A 21,450-nucleotide genomic window follows, 5' to 3' on the forward strand; every position below is an offset into this window, starting at 1 on the left:
GCTTGTAAGGAGACTCCACCGCTACTGTGTGGCAGTGAGAATGAATGAGGCCCTGGCAACATTTACCATTTTGGAGCAGTTCAGGTCCCAATAGACACTGCCGATAGTTTCTAACCGTTGCACGCGCAGTTTTTGTCTTAAAAGCAGACTGCCATTGCAGTTTTTCACGAAATGAATTGCCAGCAGGTTTGGCAGTTTTTTCAGGGTGTCACTCAATAATTTGACTTTTGGATAATTTGAAAATTTTTATCCCCTTGAAGTAAGAATTAGAGGTTTCACAGTTTCACTTTATTATATGCAATGAGATTATACAAAGATCCAATAATATACAGATGAGGGTCCCAAACTCAGTGCAATGGAACCCTCAGTTAATTGTGAAAGCGAAACAACAGTAGCAGATAAATAAACTAGAGAGAAAAAAGAGCATGTATTTAATATAAACCATAGAAAAACATTTACAACATTTTAATCATGAAAATATAAAAATGATGCACAAATAGAATGAACGAACATCAGCAAATAAATATTTATTCAAATAGAATGATGAAATAACTATTGTACAACAAAGCATATGCAGTGCATAGTAAAAAATGAAATATAATAAAATAAGATTTTTTTTTTGTCATGAAAATTTTGCTTCGCATCACATGTAAATTGTGATTAGGGGCCAGCCAACACACTTGAACAAAACCACTTTCTATGAGCTGCAGGCCACATATTCATGTGCCTATGTTTGGGAAATTGCATAGTTCTGAACACTTACAATTTTTTCTGTGCCACAGTAGGTAATACAGAATGCTAACTTGCAGCACAAAAGAGGAACAAACTGCACGCATTCACTCGTGAGCAACTACACATTGGAGTCTGGGAAAAAAAAACAGTGGCCCTACTAGCCCGCACAAATGCTCAGCACTCAACTGCACTACATGACTGCAAAAAAGAAAAAGAATCCTGGGACACTCACTACAAAACTGGAGAAGCAATCAATAGTGGTGCCAGCATTGGCACAGAAAATCCATTCAAAATGAATCAAAATGGTATCAACACAAATATTTGAAAAAAATCTCATGCCAAGAACTACAATGTAACAAGTGGCAGCGCTAGCATGGGAAGCGCCCAACCTGGTACAAAGAGTACTGAAACTAAGGAAACAAAGCTTCAATTCTCTGTTAGTGACGAGACAACACTGTGCACATAAGATAAATAGAACTTCCCTGCTCAACTGAATTTCTTCGATGACAAGCAAGGGCAGCCATAGATAAAATTTTGTTTCCAGGGCTTAACCTACACTTAGCGTTTCTAGTATGCTAGAAGAGAGAGCACTAGCTTGTGACCAGCCAGGGGCGACGCTCCCAACGTTTCGCAAACCACGTGTGGGCAAATTGTTTTTGTTTGCCTTTTTTTTAACAAGCCATCCCCTCCAGTCATGCAAGCAGACTGGCCAAACACGATGTTTTAGATGCTATGACAAGGCACCAAGTGAAACTTTAAAGTCCTAACCTTTAAAAGAGCTAAAAACAATGGCCGTAAAAAATGGCTGAGCAGAATTTTTTGGCAACAAGTGCCTTCTGGTCGAGTCAACTAAAAACACTAAAAGCACTAAAAATATAGTCAATACTAGTACTAGTCAACCATGCTGCAAAGAACTGCACAAAGTGCTCAATTGGTGCCAACAGCTGTACTCGTTTGTTCAGGCAGAATCGTTAGTCGAATTCTGCCAAGAACATCCTTTCATGCTCCACAAATGAAGCCAGGGAGTCAGACATGGCATCATCATGCAGCTCCTCCCACTGCAAGGAAAGAAGAAAGGATGAAGACACGATGAAGGCAATGTAGTATGCATCTGGAATACAATCCTGGATGCATTGCAAAGGACGATTTTCCTTCCCCTGCCAATTTCATAACACAAGCCACCCTTGCAGCCTAAGCAGCACTCGAAATCGCCACGCACTAAACCGCAGAGCGGGAGGACCCTCTGAACAGTCTTTGGATAAGACTACTTTGCATGCTGGGCATTTCACTTGGCATCTAAGCAGCGCCAGGTCTCCTCCACTTTACAAATGAATTGCTTAGCAATTTTTATCTACTGCATATATTGCCATACATTAGTTCCGTGCTACGATCTGCTGCACTGCTTAAAACAAGGATGAAAACTGAGTGGCGGGGACGGTCAGTGCTGTCCTGGGGCACAAACCATGGACGCTACTGGTGGACACTGTGTGCGAACATTATTTAGTCTCGTAGTTTGTAACGATAAGAGACTGGACCACTGAACCGGAGCACTAAATATTAACCCATAATCTCCATGTTCTGTCTGGGAAATTTCCATGCGCCAACATAGAGGAGTGCTACAAGTCTGACGGTATTGAATAAGATGTACAGGTTTCGATGTGTCTTCAAAAAAAGAAATTCATAATTGCAATTCTATCGCGGTGTAGCACGACTGCAGCACCTAATTTCTGCATGGGTTTTGTGATAATCAACAGTAAAGGAAAACGAAACCTTGCAACACAGCCCGCCATTGAGACAAACATCCATGGCCAGCTCGCCTTATTCCATGCTCTCTGGCTCAGCTCCGTGCATTGATGACGCAAGACAAGTGTCACAGATGGTGGCTATGCAGTTGCAGAAAGCTACGCATCCATAAAGGATGAGCAGCTGTTGCCAGCCTTTACTCCCCCGAGCTGCACACAGTCCTTGGCTCCACATCAGCTTGAGGTGTTGAGGAATGCAAAACTGGCCCTCTATGAAGGCGATGTTAGGACTTTTCCAGTGCAGAGCAAAGTGTAAAGACAATACTCCCTGTGTGGCACGCTGTACGTGCCAAAAAGTACCTGCTGACTAATAAACCTTTTCTCAAAAGGTTGCACAATAAATGATAAGATGTAGGGGTGCGCTAATATTCGAATATGTTTGATACAGTGAAACCTCGTTATAATGAACAGTTTAAAAATCTGAACATAGTTCCGTATATCCATAATTCGTCACATAAAATTTCATAAAAAATACATGCAAGAGCAGCAAAATGCAATCGGACAAGGCACAGCAACTCTGAGGGTGCTTACTTGGGTCACGTCCATTTATTTACATGCAGAGAACTGCGTTATCACGTCCTGCTTTTTTGTGTTGATCGCGTTCCGCATCACACCCTGTTCCACAGTTTGCAAACACTCAACAAGGGCAAACCCCACTGCCCTCAATAGCACTGCAGTGGCGGCGCAGTAAATCCAATGCAGCAAGCGCTTCTTGTGAAGTCTGAATGCTCTCATCGTCTGCAGGGTCAGCCTGAGCTTCACCTGCGGAATGTTCAGAGACTTCCACAGCGATTTCGGCGTCCGTTAGTACAGCCGTGGTCGCTGCAATGTCGTCGCCATCTACGAAGTCTTCTACAGTCATTGTTGTGGGCATGCCACCAACAAAACGCGAAAAATCGTTCCAGACCTAATCGAGCTCGCAAAGCTCTGCTTCTGCTTCGTCGGGATTGTCACTTGATGCACGGGCCTCTGCTGGAACAAAACCTGCGTGCCGAAAGCAGTTGGCAATCGTTTCGCCTTTCACGCTGTCCCATGCCACTTTAAGCATCTGGATTGCTCCCAGCAGGTCGATCTTCAGGTCCTGATTCATATGAAGCTTCACGAGAAGAGTGTCAATCAGTCTCCTCTTGCAAACTGCCTTCAAGGCCCTAATGACGCCCTGATTTAAAGGCTGCAGCTCAGCTGTAGAATTAGGCGGAAGAAAGCGAACTTCAATGTTATTGAGTGAGTCATCTGTGTTGTGCACGGTGCTGTTAGCAATGAGGACGCAGTTTGACCTTGAATGCTCCGCTGCACTCCTGCCATAGCGACGCACCACGTGACTTCGCCGCGCTGAATCTTCGCTGCCGCTGCGCCAGGGCTCTACAGCCACAGAATGGCTGCTGCCTGACCACATGATCTAGCCGAGCAGATGTGGCTTGGCGCCTGCAACGTTGAGTGCGTTCCGCACACTGAATAGGCAGTGCGCCCACCCCCCCCCAGGTGGCAGTTAATGGTTGGTCACGAGAGGCTGGTCACCCAATGAACTCTGCGGCCTATTGCTGCAGTGCCACGTGTCTGCCACAACATTTCCAGCCTCAAAAAACACGATTGAGGCGTTCACTGACCCAGAGAGCCAGTTATGCACCCTTCTTTTCCTCAAAATCATCCGAGTCTGCCACCTCAGTGATGCAATATCAAAAGTAATTTCCGCGCAGGCTGCTCTGTTGTGGTGAAGGCTGTCGCCAATGAACACAAAGAACACCGAAAGCTTTCGCTTTGTATATTCTGGATTAGCTCAGCTAATCCACGTTCTTTTTTTTTCTTTCCCGGGCCACGGGGCATTTTATAAATCAACCTTTCGATAACCTGGGCACTTCTCCCAGTCCTTTGAACTGCAAATAAATGAGGGTTACCAGCCATCATGCTGTTTTTAGTTTCCAGTCATGTATTGCTTTATGGATTTCATTTTGCGTGATCAAATTGCAAGTTGGAAACTTATGCTGTCTAATCAAGCAGTATACATTTCTGTGCACATGATATCTTTTAAAGTCAAAGCTTTACTAGCCTTGTCGACCAAGGTCATCGGCGTGGCACATTTGACCTTCAAGTGGAGGAGTGGAGGTGTGTCAGCCACGTGACTCACCGCAGCCGTGCGCCGCAGCCGCTGCGCTGAATGCCGCTCGCCATCTGTGTCCATGTGACTAACCACGCGACTCGCCGTTCACTTGAAAGGGAGACTGCGCCGCCCTCGTGTGCATACACACTGCCACCTCGCACTTTCTCGGATGAAGCGAGTCTGCTGGGACGGTCTATGCCTTCGGGACGGTCTTGTAGACGATGGGCTGAGTCTGATCATCTGGCTGACGTTGCCAATCATGCTAAGTATTTGGCTAGAGGTAGGAAAACTAAACATGCCAAGGTAGCGGCAGAGACCGACGAAGAAGAGGAGCATTGACTGGCTCAACGGTGGTTGAAGGATGCCGAAAGGCGGCAGCGAAAAGCATTGGAGGCAGCCACTGCTGCTTCTGCCTCCGCCATGACTTCGGCGACGGACAAAGAGGTAGCGTCTAACCTGGCTTAGCAGCACATCATAGCTACGCATAACAATGCTTTCGCTTACATAACCGGGCTTAGCCATGCTAAGCCGCAGCCATTTTTTTTTTTTTACAAGGTGCTGAGTCAGTCTAGTTTTGTGCGAAGCATGAGGAGCTCATCGGCCCAAAAAGCGGTGCAAGTGTTACAAGGAGTGCACCACATGCGCTCCCACTTAACAGTGGATAGGAGCCCGTGCTCTCAGAGGAAGAGCTGGACCGGTGGTGCAATAGCTCTCCAGTCGGTGGACAGATAGTGTGACATCACGCCGCCTCCACGAGGGACTGCACTGTGTGAGCAGCTGACCTCTGGGGCGTCCGACATGCGACAGAGCTCAAGCCAGGTCCTTTGTAGGAACTGACAATGGCGGTATGTGCGCCGTGGCTGCTGAACTGAAGCGGCAGTCATGCGAGAAGGCAGGCGCTCGCGAGCACGAAGCAGTGGCAAGTGTGGAGAGGAGACAACATGATCCGAAACTGATAAAAAATGCCGATCACATGCGAGAAAAGAGCAAGACGGACTCGGAACCGCCGCAGTGTGAAATGGAGGTATGCCAAGCGCGAGGCCGAAAAAGCTCTGTGCAAGGCAGTTTCAGGCAGTGATGAACATCTTCCAGCAGGTAAGCCATGCAACAAATCACAAGAAATGGCGGGAGATTTGAACCACCACATTTAATTACATTACTGGTGTGCATTCTCTGCTATTGCATTCTGTGGCGGGCCAGGCACTCAGCATGTCTCAAATATTGCAGCTGCAATGACCATACACTATATTGAAAAAAAAAAAAGAGCAACAGCATTGCCGGTATAATTTTCGGAAATATTTCTCTTACTCAACATATATCAGATTCATTATTCGAGGCCATTTTTTTTTCATACCCGTACTTCAAACTTTCTATATTCGCACACCCATGTTTAAAAGGTAACTTGGAGGCAAGGTGGAATTTGGTCGCAATGACAATAATTATGATACCAGAAAAAAAAAAAAAAAACTTGCCATCACGTCTAGCTGAGAGGCCTTGGTGGCGGTCAAACCCCCAAATGTCGCATCGACAAGTGCTGGCTGTTTGGCATCCATGAGGAGGCTCTCCTCCAGCAAAGGCCCCTGCGCCTGGAGAATGCATGGTCAGTTTTGTTGGGTCTCTTTGTTCACACATTTGAAAAAAAGACTTATGTATGTCTAAACCAACAACATTTTCCAAAGGCAAAAAAAAAAAAAAATCGCCCCTTATATGCAGTTGGCTTGCATTTCTTTATTGCCAGGCTCATCAGCTTGCCCTTGAAGGAACACACTTGCCTTAATACAAACACTGTGCAAATGTTGCTGCACTGAAAACACAGTTGGCCATCTCGACTTCACTCAACCTGAAGGACCGAAATGTGAAGACATCAGCCAGAATCATCAAGAACTTAAAGGCAATATTTCTCGAAGCCAGCATGCTGAACGCGGGGTGGTCATTGAAAAGAGCTCCAACGTCTGCACTGGCTTTCAGTGTTGCTCAAATCACCCTCATGTGCTGCATCAGTATTGCTTCCCTCTGATCTAAAAAATGACCACGCAAAAAAGACCCCGATTTTGCGATCGCTGCAGACTGCAAATGTGATCTCAATGACCGGTGGGGGCATCAATAAGCTAAAGATTGCAACCAAACAACTCAAAATTTGGCCCGAGAAGGCAGAAGAAATGCAGGTCCTTTCATGCATTAAAAACCTAAACCAACAGGTGCAGCATGCTAATGCATTCAGTCATGCCAATTTCATTCCAACAGTAGAGAGCTTACCAACGCTTAACCTGCATTACAAAGATGACACAAAGAAGTCCGCATCGAACTCACCAGGGAAGTAGTGTTGTGGACGCTCGAGCAGGTGGTCTCTTCCGAGACTTCCATCACCGTGCTCAAGCGATGCCTGTGAGCGAAGCGCACTACTGGACTGGCCCTGGCCCGGGTCAGAAGAGGGGGAGGAGATGAAAATTGCGGAGACATGGTGGTACTGTCCCGCACCTCCACTGGAGCTGGAAACAGCACGAGAGGCGAGGCCCATTCTGTTCTCAAGTAAAGCAGAATATTAGTGATACGAACTGACTCACTAAAAATGCACTCTATGGCACGAAATGCAAGGTGTTCCAAACACATCATCCTCCTTCATAAACTTCACCCTCACCAGAGCATCATCTCATTCACTTGTGGCCCTTCCAGCAGGTGCCATGCCCTATGGATGCATCCATGTGGCCATAATAACAGCGAAGTAAGGAAATAAAGGAGTCTCTGTGGGGGCAACGGGAAGTGTTCTCACAGCTACGCCAGGCTGAAGCTTCGCAAGGATCGAGAATGTTCACTGGAAATGCATCGTCCTAACTTAACAGCTTCCTGAATTCCCTCCTAGTATACCCAGGAAAAACCTGAGCACAATACAGTAGGCACCCATTAATGTGAACTTGAAGGAATCACAAAATTTGTTCATCTTATCAGAAGTTCATCACAACAGAAGTGCCCCTAAAAAAAAGATGCGAGCATGCTATGTGTGTCCATATAAATGTTACATGAAAACAATGAATAAAATAGCCTTTCAGAGAGAGGATAACTGCAAACAGCATGTATTGTATTACGCATGAAGTGAGCTGAAGACAGACCATGAAACCAGCTCGTGTTATCCTATTTGAAAATGGCAATGGTCTAAATTTCTTTTTCCAGAGTTCTTTTTTTTCTCAGTGTACCCCACAGCGGCTGCCGTTTGTGAGTCTTTCAGAGTTTTGCTTTCCATCTGGCTCCGAGTGCTCTGGCTCCTACGGCAGCACACCAGTCATTAACTCCACAAGTAGGCACACCATGCGCATTTCTGTACCCCGCAGGCAATGAGCGCAGTGCCAACATCTGGCTATCTCTGCACGGCTATAATACACGCTGCCACTGCGCATCAGCGGAAAAACCGGCCCCGTAGTTTTTAAAGGTGCACTAAAGAGGAATCTGAACTCGTCTTTTTACTGCGGGTGCTCCATCTACACGTTCCAGGCATTCTTAGAAACTTCGAATTATTGTCCTGTGCGGCTCATTGCCCTAATTAAATCGGATTAAATGTCCCAGCTCCCGCCCTTTTTCTGAACCCAACGCGGTAGGTAGGAGGAGTCAACCAACGCGTCAGCCAGTCCCGTGGCAGCTTGCCGCTCTGCCATCGGTGGAGTGATACGTAAATCAAAAAGTGCACGCGTATTTTATTTCCATGGGCCTAATTTGGGGCCATATTGTTTGTGACTGAAACTGTTTATTCACAGAAACCTAAAAACAATGAAAGCGAAAGCGGAGCTGCCCCTGGACTGGCTAAAAGGCACTTCACGCGTTGGTTGGCTCCGCCTACCTACCGCGCTGAGTTCAAGAAAAAAGGCGGGAGCCGGGACGTTTAATCCAATTTAATTAGGGCAATTGACCGCACAGGACAACAATTCGAAGTTTCTAAGAATGCCTGGAACGTGTAGCTAGAGTACCCGCAGTAAAAAGAAGAGTTCAGATTCCTCTTTAGTGCACCTTTAAGCCTCAAGTAAAAAAGCTGGTGCACTTCACGCATATGCACCTTTTAGACTGCGGGAGGCAACACGTGGCAAGTGACTCGTGCGCAATGCCAAGATCTACCATGTCAGGTCTCTGAGACAGCACAGGCGTGATGGTGTCGTCTTTTCCATACCAGCAAGAAAGTAAGCTCCCACAAGATGGCTTCTCCACAGTTTGAAGTCAATTTGTGGCAGTGCGCTTTCTTGCGTAGAAGCATTATATACTATATACATTTATATATACATACTGCACACATACATATACAGGGTGTTTCACTCAAGACTTTACACAATTTTTAAAATTGGGCGTTTTGAGTTAAAAGAGCAAGTTTTTTGGCATAACATTTTTAGCAGCATAGTACACAAGAACACAGCTAAAGTGTGCCAACTAGTAGGATAGGTAACTAATATTGAATAGTTAACTTTTTCACTATTACTATTAGGCTGCTTAATTATTGAGAGGTGTGTGCCCCATCGTAAGTAATATCCATATCAATTTTTAGAATTTCGAGAACTGCTACCCTCAGCGCCGTGGGCCAAAAAATCTCTGCTATTTCTATGAGTTGTGTACGTTGGAGAGGTTGCTTCGACTGCAAGCTTCTCGACAAAGCATATATTTTGGCGCAATGTACAGCATCGAGGATAAGAGATTTTTCAAAAGTACTGATATGGATATTACTTACGGTGTGCTACACACCTCTCATTAATTAAGAAGCCTAACAGTATTAGTTCCAAAGTTAACTATTCAACATTAGTTAACCAGCCTGCTAGTTAGCACGTCTCAGCTGTATTCTCAGGTACTACATTGCTGTAATGCTGCAAATGTCAGAAAAAAAAAAAGAGCTCTTCTAACTCAAAAAGCCTGTTTTTCAAAAACTGCATGAAATCTTGAGCGAAACACCCTGTACATTTCTTTTCTGGGCATTGCCATGTGGACAATGGACCCCGTGAATGCCATTGCACGGCGTCACCGTGGTTCGTGGTTCCTGCGAAAGATTGCCTTAAGCGGATTTTTTCTTACGTCGTGTCCTATGGGAAACCAATGAAATGGTCGCTCATTGTTTATTTTTTATTCCAAGAATTTGTCTCAACCGAGTGTCTTATCGGGAGTCTACTGTATACAAAAGGCATCTTCAGTCTTAGATTCATTAATACATGCAGCATGCTCGAACTTACGGATTTCATTCATTTCTGAAGCTGGGAATTTCACGCCAATCAAACATTTTTCGCAACCCAATGAGAGCTTCATTATCAATACAGTAGACTCCCTTTAAGAAGAACTTGAAGGAACCATTAAAATTTGCTCACCTTCTCAGAAGTGCCCCGAAAGAAGATATGCAAGCATGCTAGGTGTGTACGAATGAGACATGAAAACAACGAATGAAAGTGGCCTTTCAGGGAGAATATAATTGAAAATGGAACATTTATTGCCTCATGCATCAAGAGATGCTGGAGAGACAGAGGGCATGAGAGAATCTCTTGTCACCCTACTTATAAGCAGCACTGGTCAGTTTTCACTTTTTGGTCATCTTTTTGTTGTCTCTTCCATCACAACCACAGTTTTTGTGTTATATTTTTATGTTTATGTGGTTTTCCCTCTGGCTCAGGGCACTTCAAAAGTTCCCAGCTGGGCGTTCTTACGTCGTGCTTTCTGCAGCATGGCCGTTCCTAACCCTAAGAGGAGGTGCTCCACGCGTATTTCCACTTGCCGCAGGCAATGTGCACACAGTGCAGATATCCGGGCACCTCTGTGTCACATTAAATGCGTGCTGTGGCAGCACGCACAGCTCAAACTAGGGTGTTCTGCCTTCCTCACACTGACATGAAAGCTTGTCGCTAGGTAAGCTTGCTCCTGAGAAAGCATACTCCCTGCAATGCAGATTCCCCGCCATTATGAGCAAAGGTGCATGGAAGCTATCTTAAGGGGGGTGAGCAGCTTTGAAATTTGAAAAAAAAAAAACTGATTTTTTACAAATTGTTGTAGTACCAGCTTGTATGCATCTTTTTTTATACTGTCCCGAAATTTCATTACTGAAATCGTTCAGGAAGTACTAAAAAAAAAATCGTTTCATGAACCGTGGGAGCTTCGCATTGTGGGGAAACTCTCAAACAGTGAGAGTTTTTCTCCAGCACGCTCTTGTGCCTAGACACTCCCATTGTGGAGCACATTTCTTCACGACTTATCTATTTTTACCCCATCTGTATTGTTGCACTCCTAGGACCTTAGTGCAAGTGAAGATATTCTTTGTTTTTCAAATTTTATACTTCTGTATGAAATTTTCTTCTCACTCTACATGGGTCAACAGAAACCAAATGCAAAAATTGAAGACCAAAATTTGTGCTTTCTGGAAAAATAATTTTAAGAAATGTTTCTGCCAGTAGCACACCAGTAGGAATGCAATAAATGCTGATCCAGCCTTTCGCCACATTTTAACTCTGCTGCCATTTCACAAGGTTCAGAATCCTGTAGAATCTCGTAGAATCAAGTAGAATCTCAGTGATACGAACCCGGCTGATACGAATTTCGGTGTGATACGAATTCGTAAAATTCCCCCGCCGAAATGCATTGTGTACAATGGGCCAAAATTCGGATGTTCCGAACACTTTCCTGCGTCGCGCCAGGTGATACGAACTTCGGTACCGCGACCGTCGAGCGGCCAACGGCGCAGGGTGCGCCAGTGCCGGTTTGGGATTCCGCGGCAGCAGGGAGGCTGATGAGGCAAGCGAAGCTTTCTCTCTCTCTCTAGTTTTTGGGGACGGCCTCTTCGCCTTTTTCTTTTTACTTTGTTGTTGCCTGAAGCTGTTGAAGGCAGTAGCCACATCCAGTGGCTAGGCCATCTGCGTGGCTTGGCTTGGCTGCGCGGCGGCGCGCCCGCGTGAGGCTCACGGCAGCTGGCACACATCTCGTGCTCGGGCCGGCATTCGCTGGGCTGGAATAAAGCTGTTCGGTTGGCGTCTCAACGCTCTCGTTTTTCCTCAACCCAACCTGGTGTCAGAAGTAACACAATTCCCACAGTAAGCCCAACCGGGGCTGCTTCCTCTCGCATCTACGGGGGCACACGTCACAGCAGCGTCTACGGCCTGGACTACGTGGCGAGTACATGGCGTCCGTCATTCAACCGCCCGAGGCCTTCTGCTTCACGACTCCTGCCGACTGGCCGAAATGGAGGAAGCGGTTCGAGCATTTTTACACGGCTTGCAGTCTCTGTGGCAAATCAGGGTCACACCAGGTTGACACGCTCCTTTACTTGATGGGCGACCAAGCCGAGGACGTCTTCAGAACCTTCAAACTCTCCAGTGAGAACGTTCAGAACATGGAAGTCGTCCTAAAGCAGTTCGACAGCTACTTTATACCACGGCGCAGCGCCATTTTTGAACGGGCACGCTTCAATACGAGGGTCCGAAACAACGGCGAATCCGTGGAAGACTTCGTAACTGCGCTTCACATGCTTTCCAACCATTGTGAGTACGGCGCCCTTCGAGAGGAACTGGTTCGAGACAGACTGGTCGTCGGCATTCAAGACCAGAAACTGTCAGCGAGACCAACTAGACGCTAATCTTGCTCTTCAGAAGGCGCTAGATATTATCAGGCAGGTCGAAAGCGTTCGTCAGCAGCAAGTGGAGCTTCACCGCGAAACGCTGACCGTCAACAAAGTTGCATCAGGCAGACAGCAAGTCAGGCATCCCACGAACGCTGCTCACTTCAGCGACGGCCGAGAGCACTTTGAATCAAGGCCACATCCGCGTCCAGCTGACAGCGTTCAGCCATCGTGTCGTTGGCGTGGGAAAGAACGACACCCGCGTTCACTGTGCCCAGCACGGACGCAGGTATGCAGGGGATGTCACAAAAAGGGCCATTACGCGTCTGTCTGCATGTCACGCCGGGCTGACATCGTTGAAGCATCAGAACCCACCAGCGAAGGTGGATTTCTCGGAACAGTTTCGTCCTTCAATACGTCGACGTGGGAGACAACCATCCTCGTGCAAGGCCAACCTGTCAAATTCAAGATTGACACAGGTGCCCACGAATCTGTCCTCCCACCTACGACTGTCGGCATGCTCCGACAGCAGCCTCCGTTGTCCGTAGCTCCTCAGCAGCTCTACGGTCCTGATGGGAGACCTCTCACAGCCAAGGGCGTAGCGAGTCTTCAACTCACCTACCGTAGACGCGAAACGCTCAAAGACGTCTACATGCTGGAAGATGTCCCCACTCCCTTACTCGGCAAGCCCGCCATCAGAGACTTGCAGGTGCTAACCTTCGTCAGCGCCGTCGCAAAGAAGGTGAGCCCAAGTGACGAATTTCCTTCGTTGTTTCAAGGCCTCGGCAAGCTACTAAGAGAACACCACATTCGCCTGCGCGAAGGTGCGAAACCATTTACTTTAAGCACCCCTCGCCGCATACCAATTCCGCTCTACACGAAAACAAGGCATGAACTGCAGCGAATGGAAAATATTGGCGTCATTTCACCTGTTGATGAGCCGACTGAATGGTGTGCACCAATGGTGGTAGTCCAAAAACCAAACGGTGATGTTAGAATTTGCGTCGACTTCATTGAGCACAACCATCACGTCCTACGAGAGCGGCATCCGATTCCCTCTGTTGAGCATACACTCAGGCTACTCCATGGAGCCAAGGTGTTTTTGAAGCTGGATGCCAATTCAGGGTTCTGGCAGATGCCACTCAGTGAAAGCAGCAAGAAGCTCACTACTTTCATCATGCCATTCAGGAAGTTTTACATCAACAGGCTCCCATTTGGCATCGCGTCCGCTCCTGAGCACTTCCAGAAGCAGATGTCAAAAATTCTGGAAGGTGTCAACAGAGTTGTGTGTCATGTGGAAGACATCCTTATCTGGGGCTCAGACGAAACAGAGCACAACGAGACACTCCGCACCGTTCTTCAATGAGTAACTAAGGCAGGTGCCATGCTAAACGAGAACAAGTGCCTGTTTCACGTCGACCAGCTCACGTTCCTGGGTCACAAGCTTGACCAGCAAGGAATCCAACTGGACGACAAAAAGGTTGAGGCCATCTTAAAGATGAGCAGCCCGACCAACAGTAGCGAGCTGCAAAGGGTGCTTGGAATGGCAACCTAGCTTACACGTTTTGTCCCCAACCTCCATGATGTGCTCCAACCGCTCGCTTGCTGTCAAAAAAGCAGGAATTTGTTTGGGACATTCCTTAAGCAATTGACAAGTGGAAGCGACTACTTTTGTCTCGCCCAGTGCTAGGGGTGTACGACCCTGCAAAGGATAAAGTAGTCGGTGCAGACGCTTCTTCCTATGGACTGGGGGCGGTTATTTGACAGAAACAGGACAGTGGAAAGTTTTTGGTCATCGCTTATGCCTCCCGGCTTCTATCTGACACAGAGAAACGCTATGCACAACTACAGAAAGAGGCTCTTGCCTGGTTTGGGCTTGCGGAAAGTTCAGCGACTATCTCGTCGGCAAGTTCTTCTCACTCAAGACCGACTACAAGCCGCTGGTACCAATCTTTATGTCAATGAGTCTTGATGACCTTACACCTCGACTACAGAGGCTCAAAATGAGGATGATGCAGTACCAGTACGAGGTGGCGTACGTTCCTGGGAAAGACCTCCTCGCCGCTGGCATGCTTTCTAGAGCACCGCTTCAACAGACCGGTGACACCAAGCTAGAGGGCGACATTGAAGCTTTTGTCCGCTGTGTGAGGATAACTCTTCCCATCAAGCAGCACTGCCTTGAGCGGCTAAAAGAGTCCCAAAAATCAGATCGCATGTGCTTGTATCTCCGAGAACCCTGCAAGAAAAACTGACCTTCCAGACGGGAATTTCCCCTTGAGGTCAGGCCTTTCTAGAAGCATCGTGGCCAATTCACCATGGAGGATGATCTGCTACTCTACACAGCCCGGATGGTTGTCCCACTCACGTGCAGGAACGAAATTCTGTGTCTTCTGCACGAAGGCCACTTCGGCATTAGGAAGACGCAAGCTCGCGCTAAGGACACCGTTTCGTGGCCTACAGTGGCCAAAGACATCGCAACCATGATAAAACATTGTCTAGAATGTGTCAAGACGTCGAGCAACCGAAAAATCCCCCTTCGAAGCACCGAGTTTTCTTCAAGACTATGGGAGAGAGTTGCAGTGGACCTGTTCTTCTTGAACAGCCACTGGTGGTTAATCGTGACTGATTATTACTCCAGAGATCCGGAACTGACTCGTCTAGAGAAGCTGTCATCTAGTACAGTGATCAATCACTGCAAATCAATTTTTGCCCGGCACGGCATTCCACAGGTGGTAGTCTCCGATAATGGTCCGCAGTTCTCGTCCTCCGACCTCTTCGCTAAGTCTGCGCAAGAATACGGGTTCAAAAACTTCACATCAAGCCCACAATACCCTCAGAGCAATGGACTCGCTGAGGCTGCGGTAAAAATCATCAAAACTTCAATGAAGAAGACTCAAGATCCGTACCTGACCCTTTTGTCCTACAGGTCAACTCCACTGAAAAATGGCTACAGCCCCTCTGAACTATTGATGGGGAGGCGGTTGTGGACAGATTCCTGTGACTCCCGGTAGGCTTGTTCCCCGTTTGCCAGACGCCACTAAACTTTGGAATTTTGAAACCCAATACCGTGAATAGCAGCGAAAAGATTACTATAGACGAGATGGCGTACGACAACTTCCGACCCTTCTGGAAGGAGATGAAGTCTGGGTTACAGACTTAGAGCGAAAAGGGAATGTGGTGTGGCCCGCAAGCGAGCCTAGGTCATATATAGTTGACACTGGGAACGGCACTATACGGCGAAATCGAACCCATCTTGTCCCTTTTCTCAAGCCTGCGAAAGAGGAGGGAGACCACCAAGACGTTGCATACGACGAATCTCTTCCTGGGATTTCAGTTTCTCAAGAAGATTCACAAACAACCTGCGCTGACGCCTTCCACCGGCACACCAAGTGTGGAAGTTGCGTCATTCCTCCCAAGAGGTTGTTTTTCTGAAAGGGGAGATGTTGTAGGCAGTAGCCACATGCAGTGGCTAGGCCGTCTGAGTGGCTTGGCTGCGCGGAGGTGCGCCCGCCCGTGTGAGGCTCGCGGCGACTGGCACGCGTCTCGTGCTCTGGCCGGCATTCGCTAGGCTGGAATAAAGCTGTCCGGATGGAGTCTCAACGCTCTCGTTTTTCCTCAACCCAACAGAGGCTAGTGCCGCTGCTTACTGGTCCGTTCGCCCTGCGAACCAGCCAACCCAACCGGCCGGGCACGATTTGTCTTGTCCACATTTCTCACGGCCCTGCGAGCCTGTTCCGCTAGTCTTTTTGCTACAGCCAGCGCGCACATTGTCACGCCAGCAGGAGCTCCCACTTTTGTTCCCTCGTGCACGATGAATACGGAAGTGCAGCGTGTTGTTTGCGTGTGTCGTTTTACGAGCATTGATTGCGTCAGCCCGAAAGGTACTGCAATCAGTACGATGTCGCGAAAGCGGAAGGCGCTGTCCTTGAAGGACAGACTGGATATTTTAGAGAAGGTGGACAAAGAGCCCAAGAAAAGGCGCATTGACATGGCCAAGGAATTAGGCCTGCCAATTTCTACGCTTCTACGATCGTCGGTCAGTGCGACCAATTTACGCAGAATGTGCAGCATTCTGGCGTAAACTCCAAAGAAGCGAAGACTGCTCACCATGTAAAGTTAGAAAAAGTTCTAACATAGTTTAAAGAGGTCACAGCGGCTGGTGTCAATGCTTATGGAAAAGTTCTGCGTGAGAAGGCTGCGGACATTGCACTCACGCTTGGAATTGAAAATTTGCGGTGAAAGGAAAAAGGCTGATACCTCCGTCGTTGAAGATCTGATGGCAACCAGGCTGCAGTCTTTCATCGCGGGATATGACGCTCGCGATGTTTTTAACATTGACGAGGCAGGGTTGTTTTACAATCTTCAGCCCAAAAAGAGTCTCTGCTTCAAGGTCGAAGCCTGCCAGGGAGGACAAAAAAGTAAGCAGCGTGTGACGGTTTTGTTTTGCTGCAACGCTGATGGGTCAGAAAAAATGAAACCGAGAGACATTGGAAAATACGAAAAGCCCCAATGCTTCAAGGCAGCCGGTCGTTTGCCCTGCACATATAGAGCCAATGAAAAGGTGTGGATGACGTCAGCTCTGTTTGTGGAGTGCGTCACATACTTGGACCATAGGATGTCATGCAAGAACAAAAAGATTGTTTTGCTGCTGGACAAGTGTGCGGCGCATCCAAAGCACATGACGTTGCAGAGCATCAAAGTGGTATTCCTGCCCCCGAACGCTACTATTCATTTGCAGCCACTGGATGCTGGCATTATCAGAAACGTAAAGCACCACTTCAAAGATTTGTTGGTGCACCGCCTCCTTGCAAACATTGACCGTGAGGACGCAAATATGCAGATTAGTCTTTTGGACGCTGTCCATTTTATTGCAGTGGCCTGGGAGCGCACCTACCCTCCAACCATCGCGAATTGTTACGCAAAGTGTGGGATTTTTAAATCCACAGTGGCCACCACCTCGCAAGTGCCAGATCCAATTCCGGTTGATGTCTGGAACCAGCTTGACGTTGACTGCAGTGCTGACGATTTCGTCACCGCGGACGACGATCTCGTCACCTGTGGTCTGCGCACAGTGGAACACATCGTGGAGGATGTATCGTCGCAGCCTGGAATTTCAAACAGTGACGAAGAAGAAGACGAGTGCCAAAATGGTGATGACCAACCACCGTCGGCAGCCGAAACTATGCACGCTCTCAATATTCTGCGTCATGCTGTGACATCCGAGAATATGCGTGAGAACACTACAGCCCAGTTCTTCAGCTTCGAAAATTCTCTGCTGACCGACTTCACGGAGAAGAAGACTCAGAAGGACATATGTGACTTCTTTCCACAAAAATAAATTTTTTTTTGCCTGTCTCATGGTTTCGGGACGGATTTCGCTCGTTTTATGATGATACGAAATTTCGGGTGATACGAATATTTTCGCCTCCCTTTGAAATTCATATCACCGAGATCCTACTGTATTAGGAAACAACTTTCTGGAGATAGTATAACAAAAAATTGCTGAGAGCAGCCATGAAATTATTTCTAATATACTCAAAGAATTTTTGCTGAAAGCCACATCCTCCCTTACGGGTGCCCTTCCATGCATAGAAGCATTTTATTTTTATTCTCATCTTAACCACAGTTTTTTCACATCGGATTTTTTCACACTCCACCAATGTGAAGTGTGGTATTGCACACTGTCCAGGTAGGTTTGCACTAAAGTGATCAACTTTGAATTGACGCTAGCTGTACAGAGTTTCCTCTACATGCACCTTTGACTAGAGTTGGGCAACAAGGGTGACGAAGTTCTCTGGAAGGAATTCTGTCTCGAATCATAGCATAGTTGTGTCACAACGGATGATGACCGTGCGCGTGATGACTTGCGTGGACATGGCCAGCTTGAACCTAGTGTCCGCACTGCTGTGGAGACTTGCAAAGCTCACCTGAGCTTGCATCCATTTTTGCCACCCACGTCTATCACAAAATAGCAGCTACACAAACTACTCCATCTATTTCACATTTGCTTACCCATTGTTGTTGCGATTCACCAATGGGTGAAGGCAAAGGACATAATGGAAAACTGTTTCCAACTCTGTTATGTGCACTTTCAAGTTACTTACATTTCCAAGGTCAGTTTGAAACCCTGGTTGCATTAACAGTCAGCTCAGCAGCTTTGTTTCTGAAATGCAAGTAATGTCGGGTGGAAATGCCAGTTCCACCTGTCACCCTTAGGAGTTGCTGATAAAAGAGATGCTGCTTAGGTACTCCACTGCATCATTTCTCAGCTGGGAGAACACAAAAAAGAGCGACAGAATGCCATCATCGTGCACTCATTTTTGTCCGAGTACCTCATGTGCAGATGCAACAGACTCGCAGGGCATTGACTGCTTCATGACTGAATTGGGTTTAACACAGTTTTTTACAAAAAAGTATGAGCAGCCAGTGCAAGGAATGACGCCAAACAGTGCACTTCATTTGGTGCCATCCTTCGTGTTGCCCATTTGTATTCCTTGTAAAAATTAATTAACAATCTGCCGTGATCCCCAATCCGCATTACAGGCCATAAACATGAACCACTGCTCACCAAAAATACTCAGCAAAAATGCAGCTGGGCTCCAACGGCTGCTTGCACTCACCGGCAGCTTTGATGGGATCTGCTGGTGAGAGCTGTGGGGACAGCTGTGGCGAGGTACCGCGGTGCTTTGCCACATCTGCCCCGACACTCTCGACAGACTCTGATGGCGAGGGCCATGGAGAAATGTACAGCTTTGCCATCTCGGCCCTGATGCGACGGCAGTAGTTGTCGACGTCTGGTGTCCGAAACCCAGACGCTGGCACTCCAGGGCTCCTGCCATGGCCGATGTCACTTCCCGACCCGTCTTCTTCATCGCTAGACTTTTTGTCCCCCGCCACTGGACCCACCTCCGAGCGCCTGCGATAAGGGACTTTCATTTCGTCAAGGGACAAAGCAAAGTAGCATGACACTGCAATTAGAACAAGGTCTGCTCACAGCTTCTGTCTAACCAGCAGGGCTAGGCAGTACAGTTGCAGACAGGTTGACACTTACACTCAGCCTTGCTGAATTGATGAATGTGAGCATAAATAACGCCTGAAAGAATCAGGTGAGAAAAAACAGCTGAATCTGACTTCGAATCAACTAGCGGTAAATACGGGCAAAAAGAAAACTTACATTGAATTGAAATACACTCAAAATTACACATTGCTCAGAAAGGAAGAAACCAAACTGAGCAGCTTGCACTCCAGAAGGTGGCCACTCACTTCCATATTGCCGCGAAGCTTTGCAGTGTTTGTTCATTCCTCAAAGCTGCCAGCACGCCGTTTATCGCTTTGTTTGCGATGCAAGATGCCAGCAGATTTATCTCGATTGATCACAGCCAAGCAGAGCTGATTCTACGTTGTTAGAGAATGTTCTAGTAACCTTGCACGCTTTATCTCGAAAGTTCACTATCAGCTTTAAATTGAGCACGGCCGACAGCAATGGGCATTCTGTTCAACGACCACCGAGGGCACTTGCTGCTACGCCGCCGCCGAGTGATTCAGTCCATTGTGGGCGCAGGTCAGCCCAAATAAAGAGTTTTGTTTAGACACTATTTTCACAGTCTTTCTGCTCTATGAACTGCAGTCACCACTTCGTGACAATATTATACAGTATCCGTCATTACATGTCACGTGAACTTACTCAGTAATGCAAAGGCAAAATCAAGAGGCACAGAAGACTACTACTTAGATAAGAGTTGAAGCGTGCGCTGTGCTGCACTTACTCGTGGCCTTTGTGCACAATGCATTAATTCATAACTACGTGCATATCTTGGAATTCGTGTCATACTCGGCTGAAACTGCAACTGCCACATGGTACCACAAACTTGACAGAAGATGAAAAATACTAATGTTCATATAGAAGGGGGCACACAGCTACTACAAGCGATCCTGCCAAGTTCTATATACTACTATCGCCATATAAAGCAACTTACATCATAAGGACTAGAGAACGTTGTGAAATGAGACACAGGCTACACGTACAGCACATATCAGCACGTGAATCCTGTGCCGGTGACAGCGTGGAGAACTTTCTCGCCAAGTGCATCTGCACTGCGATGCAGACCAAATCAGTATGGCCTTGAACAAAAGTAAGCAATACAGATATCTTGGGATTGAAAGGCCGTTAATGTACCACATCATGTATGGCCTGTTTGAAGGACAACTCGCAATAACTGGGTCACATCCAGTTGTTCTTATGTCTTATGTTCGCACACATAAATCACCAGTCACATTCAAATGTGAACTGAACAATAAACTGCTACTGTAAATTGTCCCAAAAATAGGCATTTCTTTCCCAGCACCACCTGTCGCTGGCAGTCACCGGCGGCATAGCAAGCACTCTTCATGTGCACCCACCGGCGCCTGCTTAGCTTTCAGAATGCTCACTTCCCTTGCACAAACTACACACACAGAGCGGCACTCCATTCAGACACTACTATCATGTGTTATGCATGCCCACACTGTGTGCAGGAAGCATTGTATGCTAGCTTACGGTACACTGTGGCAGCAGTACACCAGCTGTTCAGCACGCAAGTTCTATTTTCCCTCTCGTGCCTTGCGCTGCAACACTGCTTAATGCAATACTAACAGCATTTAAAGGTAGGTGAACACAAATGGCAGGCAGGTAAGTAACGGCAGGTGAACATAAGGTATTGCTTGATCCCATTTGAAACACCAAGCCAGCTTGAAAAACAGCAAGAGCTTTCGTTCTTTGAAACTCCAAGCAGCTGTTCTCCCGAGAGTATGCAATGGCATTTTCGTTTTAAAATAAACCAGGAGATAGGTGGGTATCCCGTCTATTCCTTTTGGAAGTGTCATGAAAATAATGCGTTAGTATATAGGTAGTACTACCACAGATTATCAACAAATTTGCCCAGCTTCACGTTTTCTTGCCTGCACAGAAGTTGCTGTGGGGCTGACTGTTTCTGAACCGGTGGACTGTACCTGCAGTCCGCATGATCACAGGCTTACCTATTCAGCAGTGTAAAAACAGCGATAGCGTTGAAGGCATTTTCATGAAGCCGCAATTTTGAAACCGCTGATCAGATACAACAGGCAGAAATGAAGTGGCCCAAATATCTCAGATAAAGCCGCTGTCCTGCAAAGTATTGTAACTTTGAAGTGCTTGCTCTGCAACACCGTTTGATGCCACCATATTTTTCTAGCTGCTGGAGTAATTTCTGGAGTCTCTGCAAACAAAGAAAACCTGAGAAAAC

General features: G+C 47.1%; 1 protein-coding gene across 1 annotated transcript in view; it reads right to left on the bottom strand.

The window, feature by feature from the left end:
* Window positions 1-1,559: 1,559 nt before the first annotated feature.
* Window positions 1,560-21,450, bottom strand: part of LOC144097855 (uncharacterized) — a 91,910-nt gene continuing 72,019 nt past the window's right edge. The window contains exons 13-16 of the mRNA XM_077630467.1: window positions 18,811-19,106; window positions 6,943-7,151; window positions 6,105-6,218; window positions 1,560-1,790 (exon numbers count right to left, since the gene is read on the bottom strand). Coding sequence (XP_077486593.1) covers window positions 1,704-1,790; window positions 6,105-6,218; window positions 6,943-7,151; window positions 18,811-19,106 — 706 coding nt within the window. The 3' untranslated portion in view covers window positions 1,560-1,703. The remainder of the gene's footprint in view (window positions 1,791-6,104; window positions 6,219-6,942; window positions 7,152-18,810; window positions 19,107-21,450) is intronic.

The sequence above is a fragment of the Amblyomma americanum genome, chromosome 7 (assembly GCF_052857255.1).
Source record: "Amblyomma americanum isolate KBUSLIRL-KWMA chromosome 7, ASM5285725v1, whole genome shotgun sequence".
NCBI classification, from domain to species: Eukaryota; Metazoa; Arthropoda; class Arachnida; order Ixodida; family Ixodidae; genus Amblyomma; species Amblyomma americanum.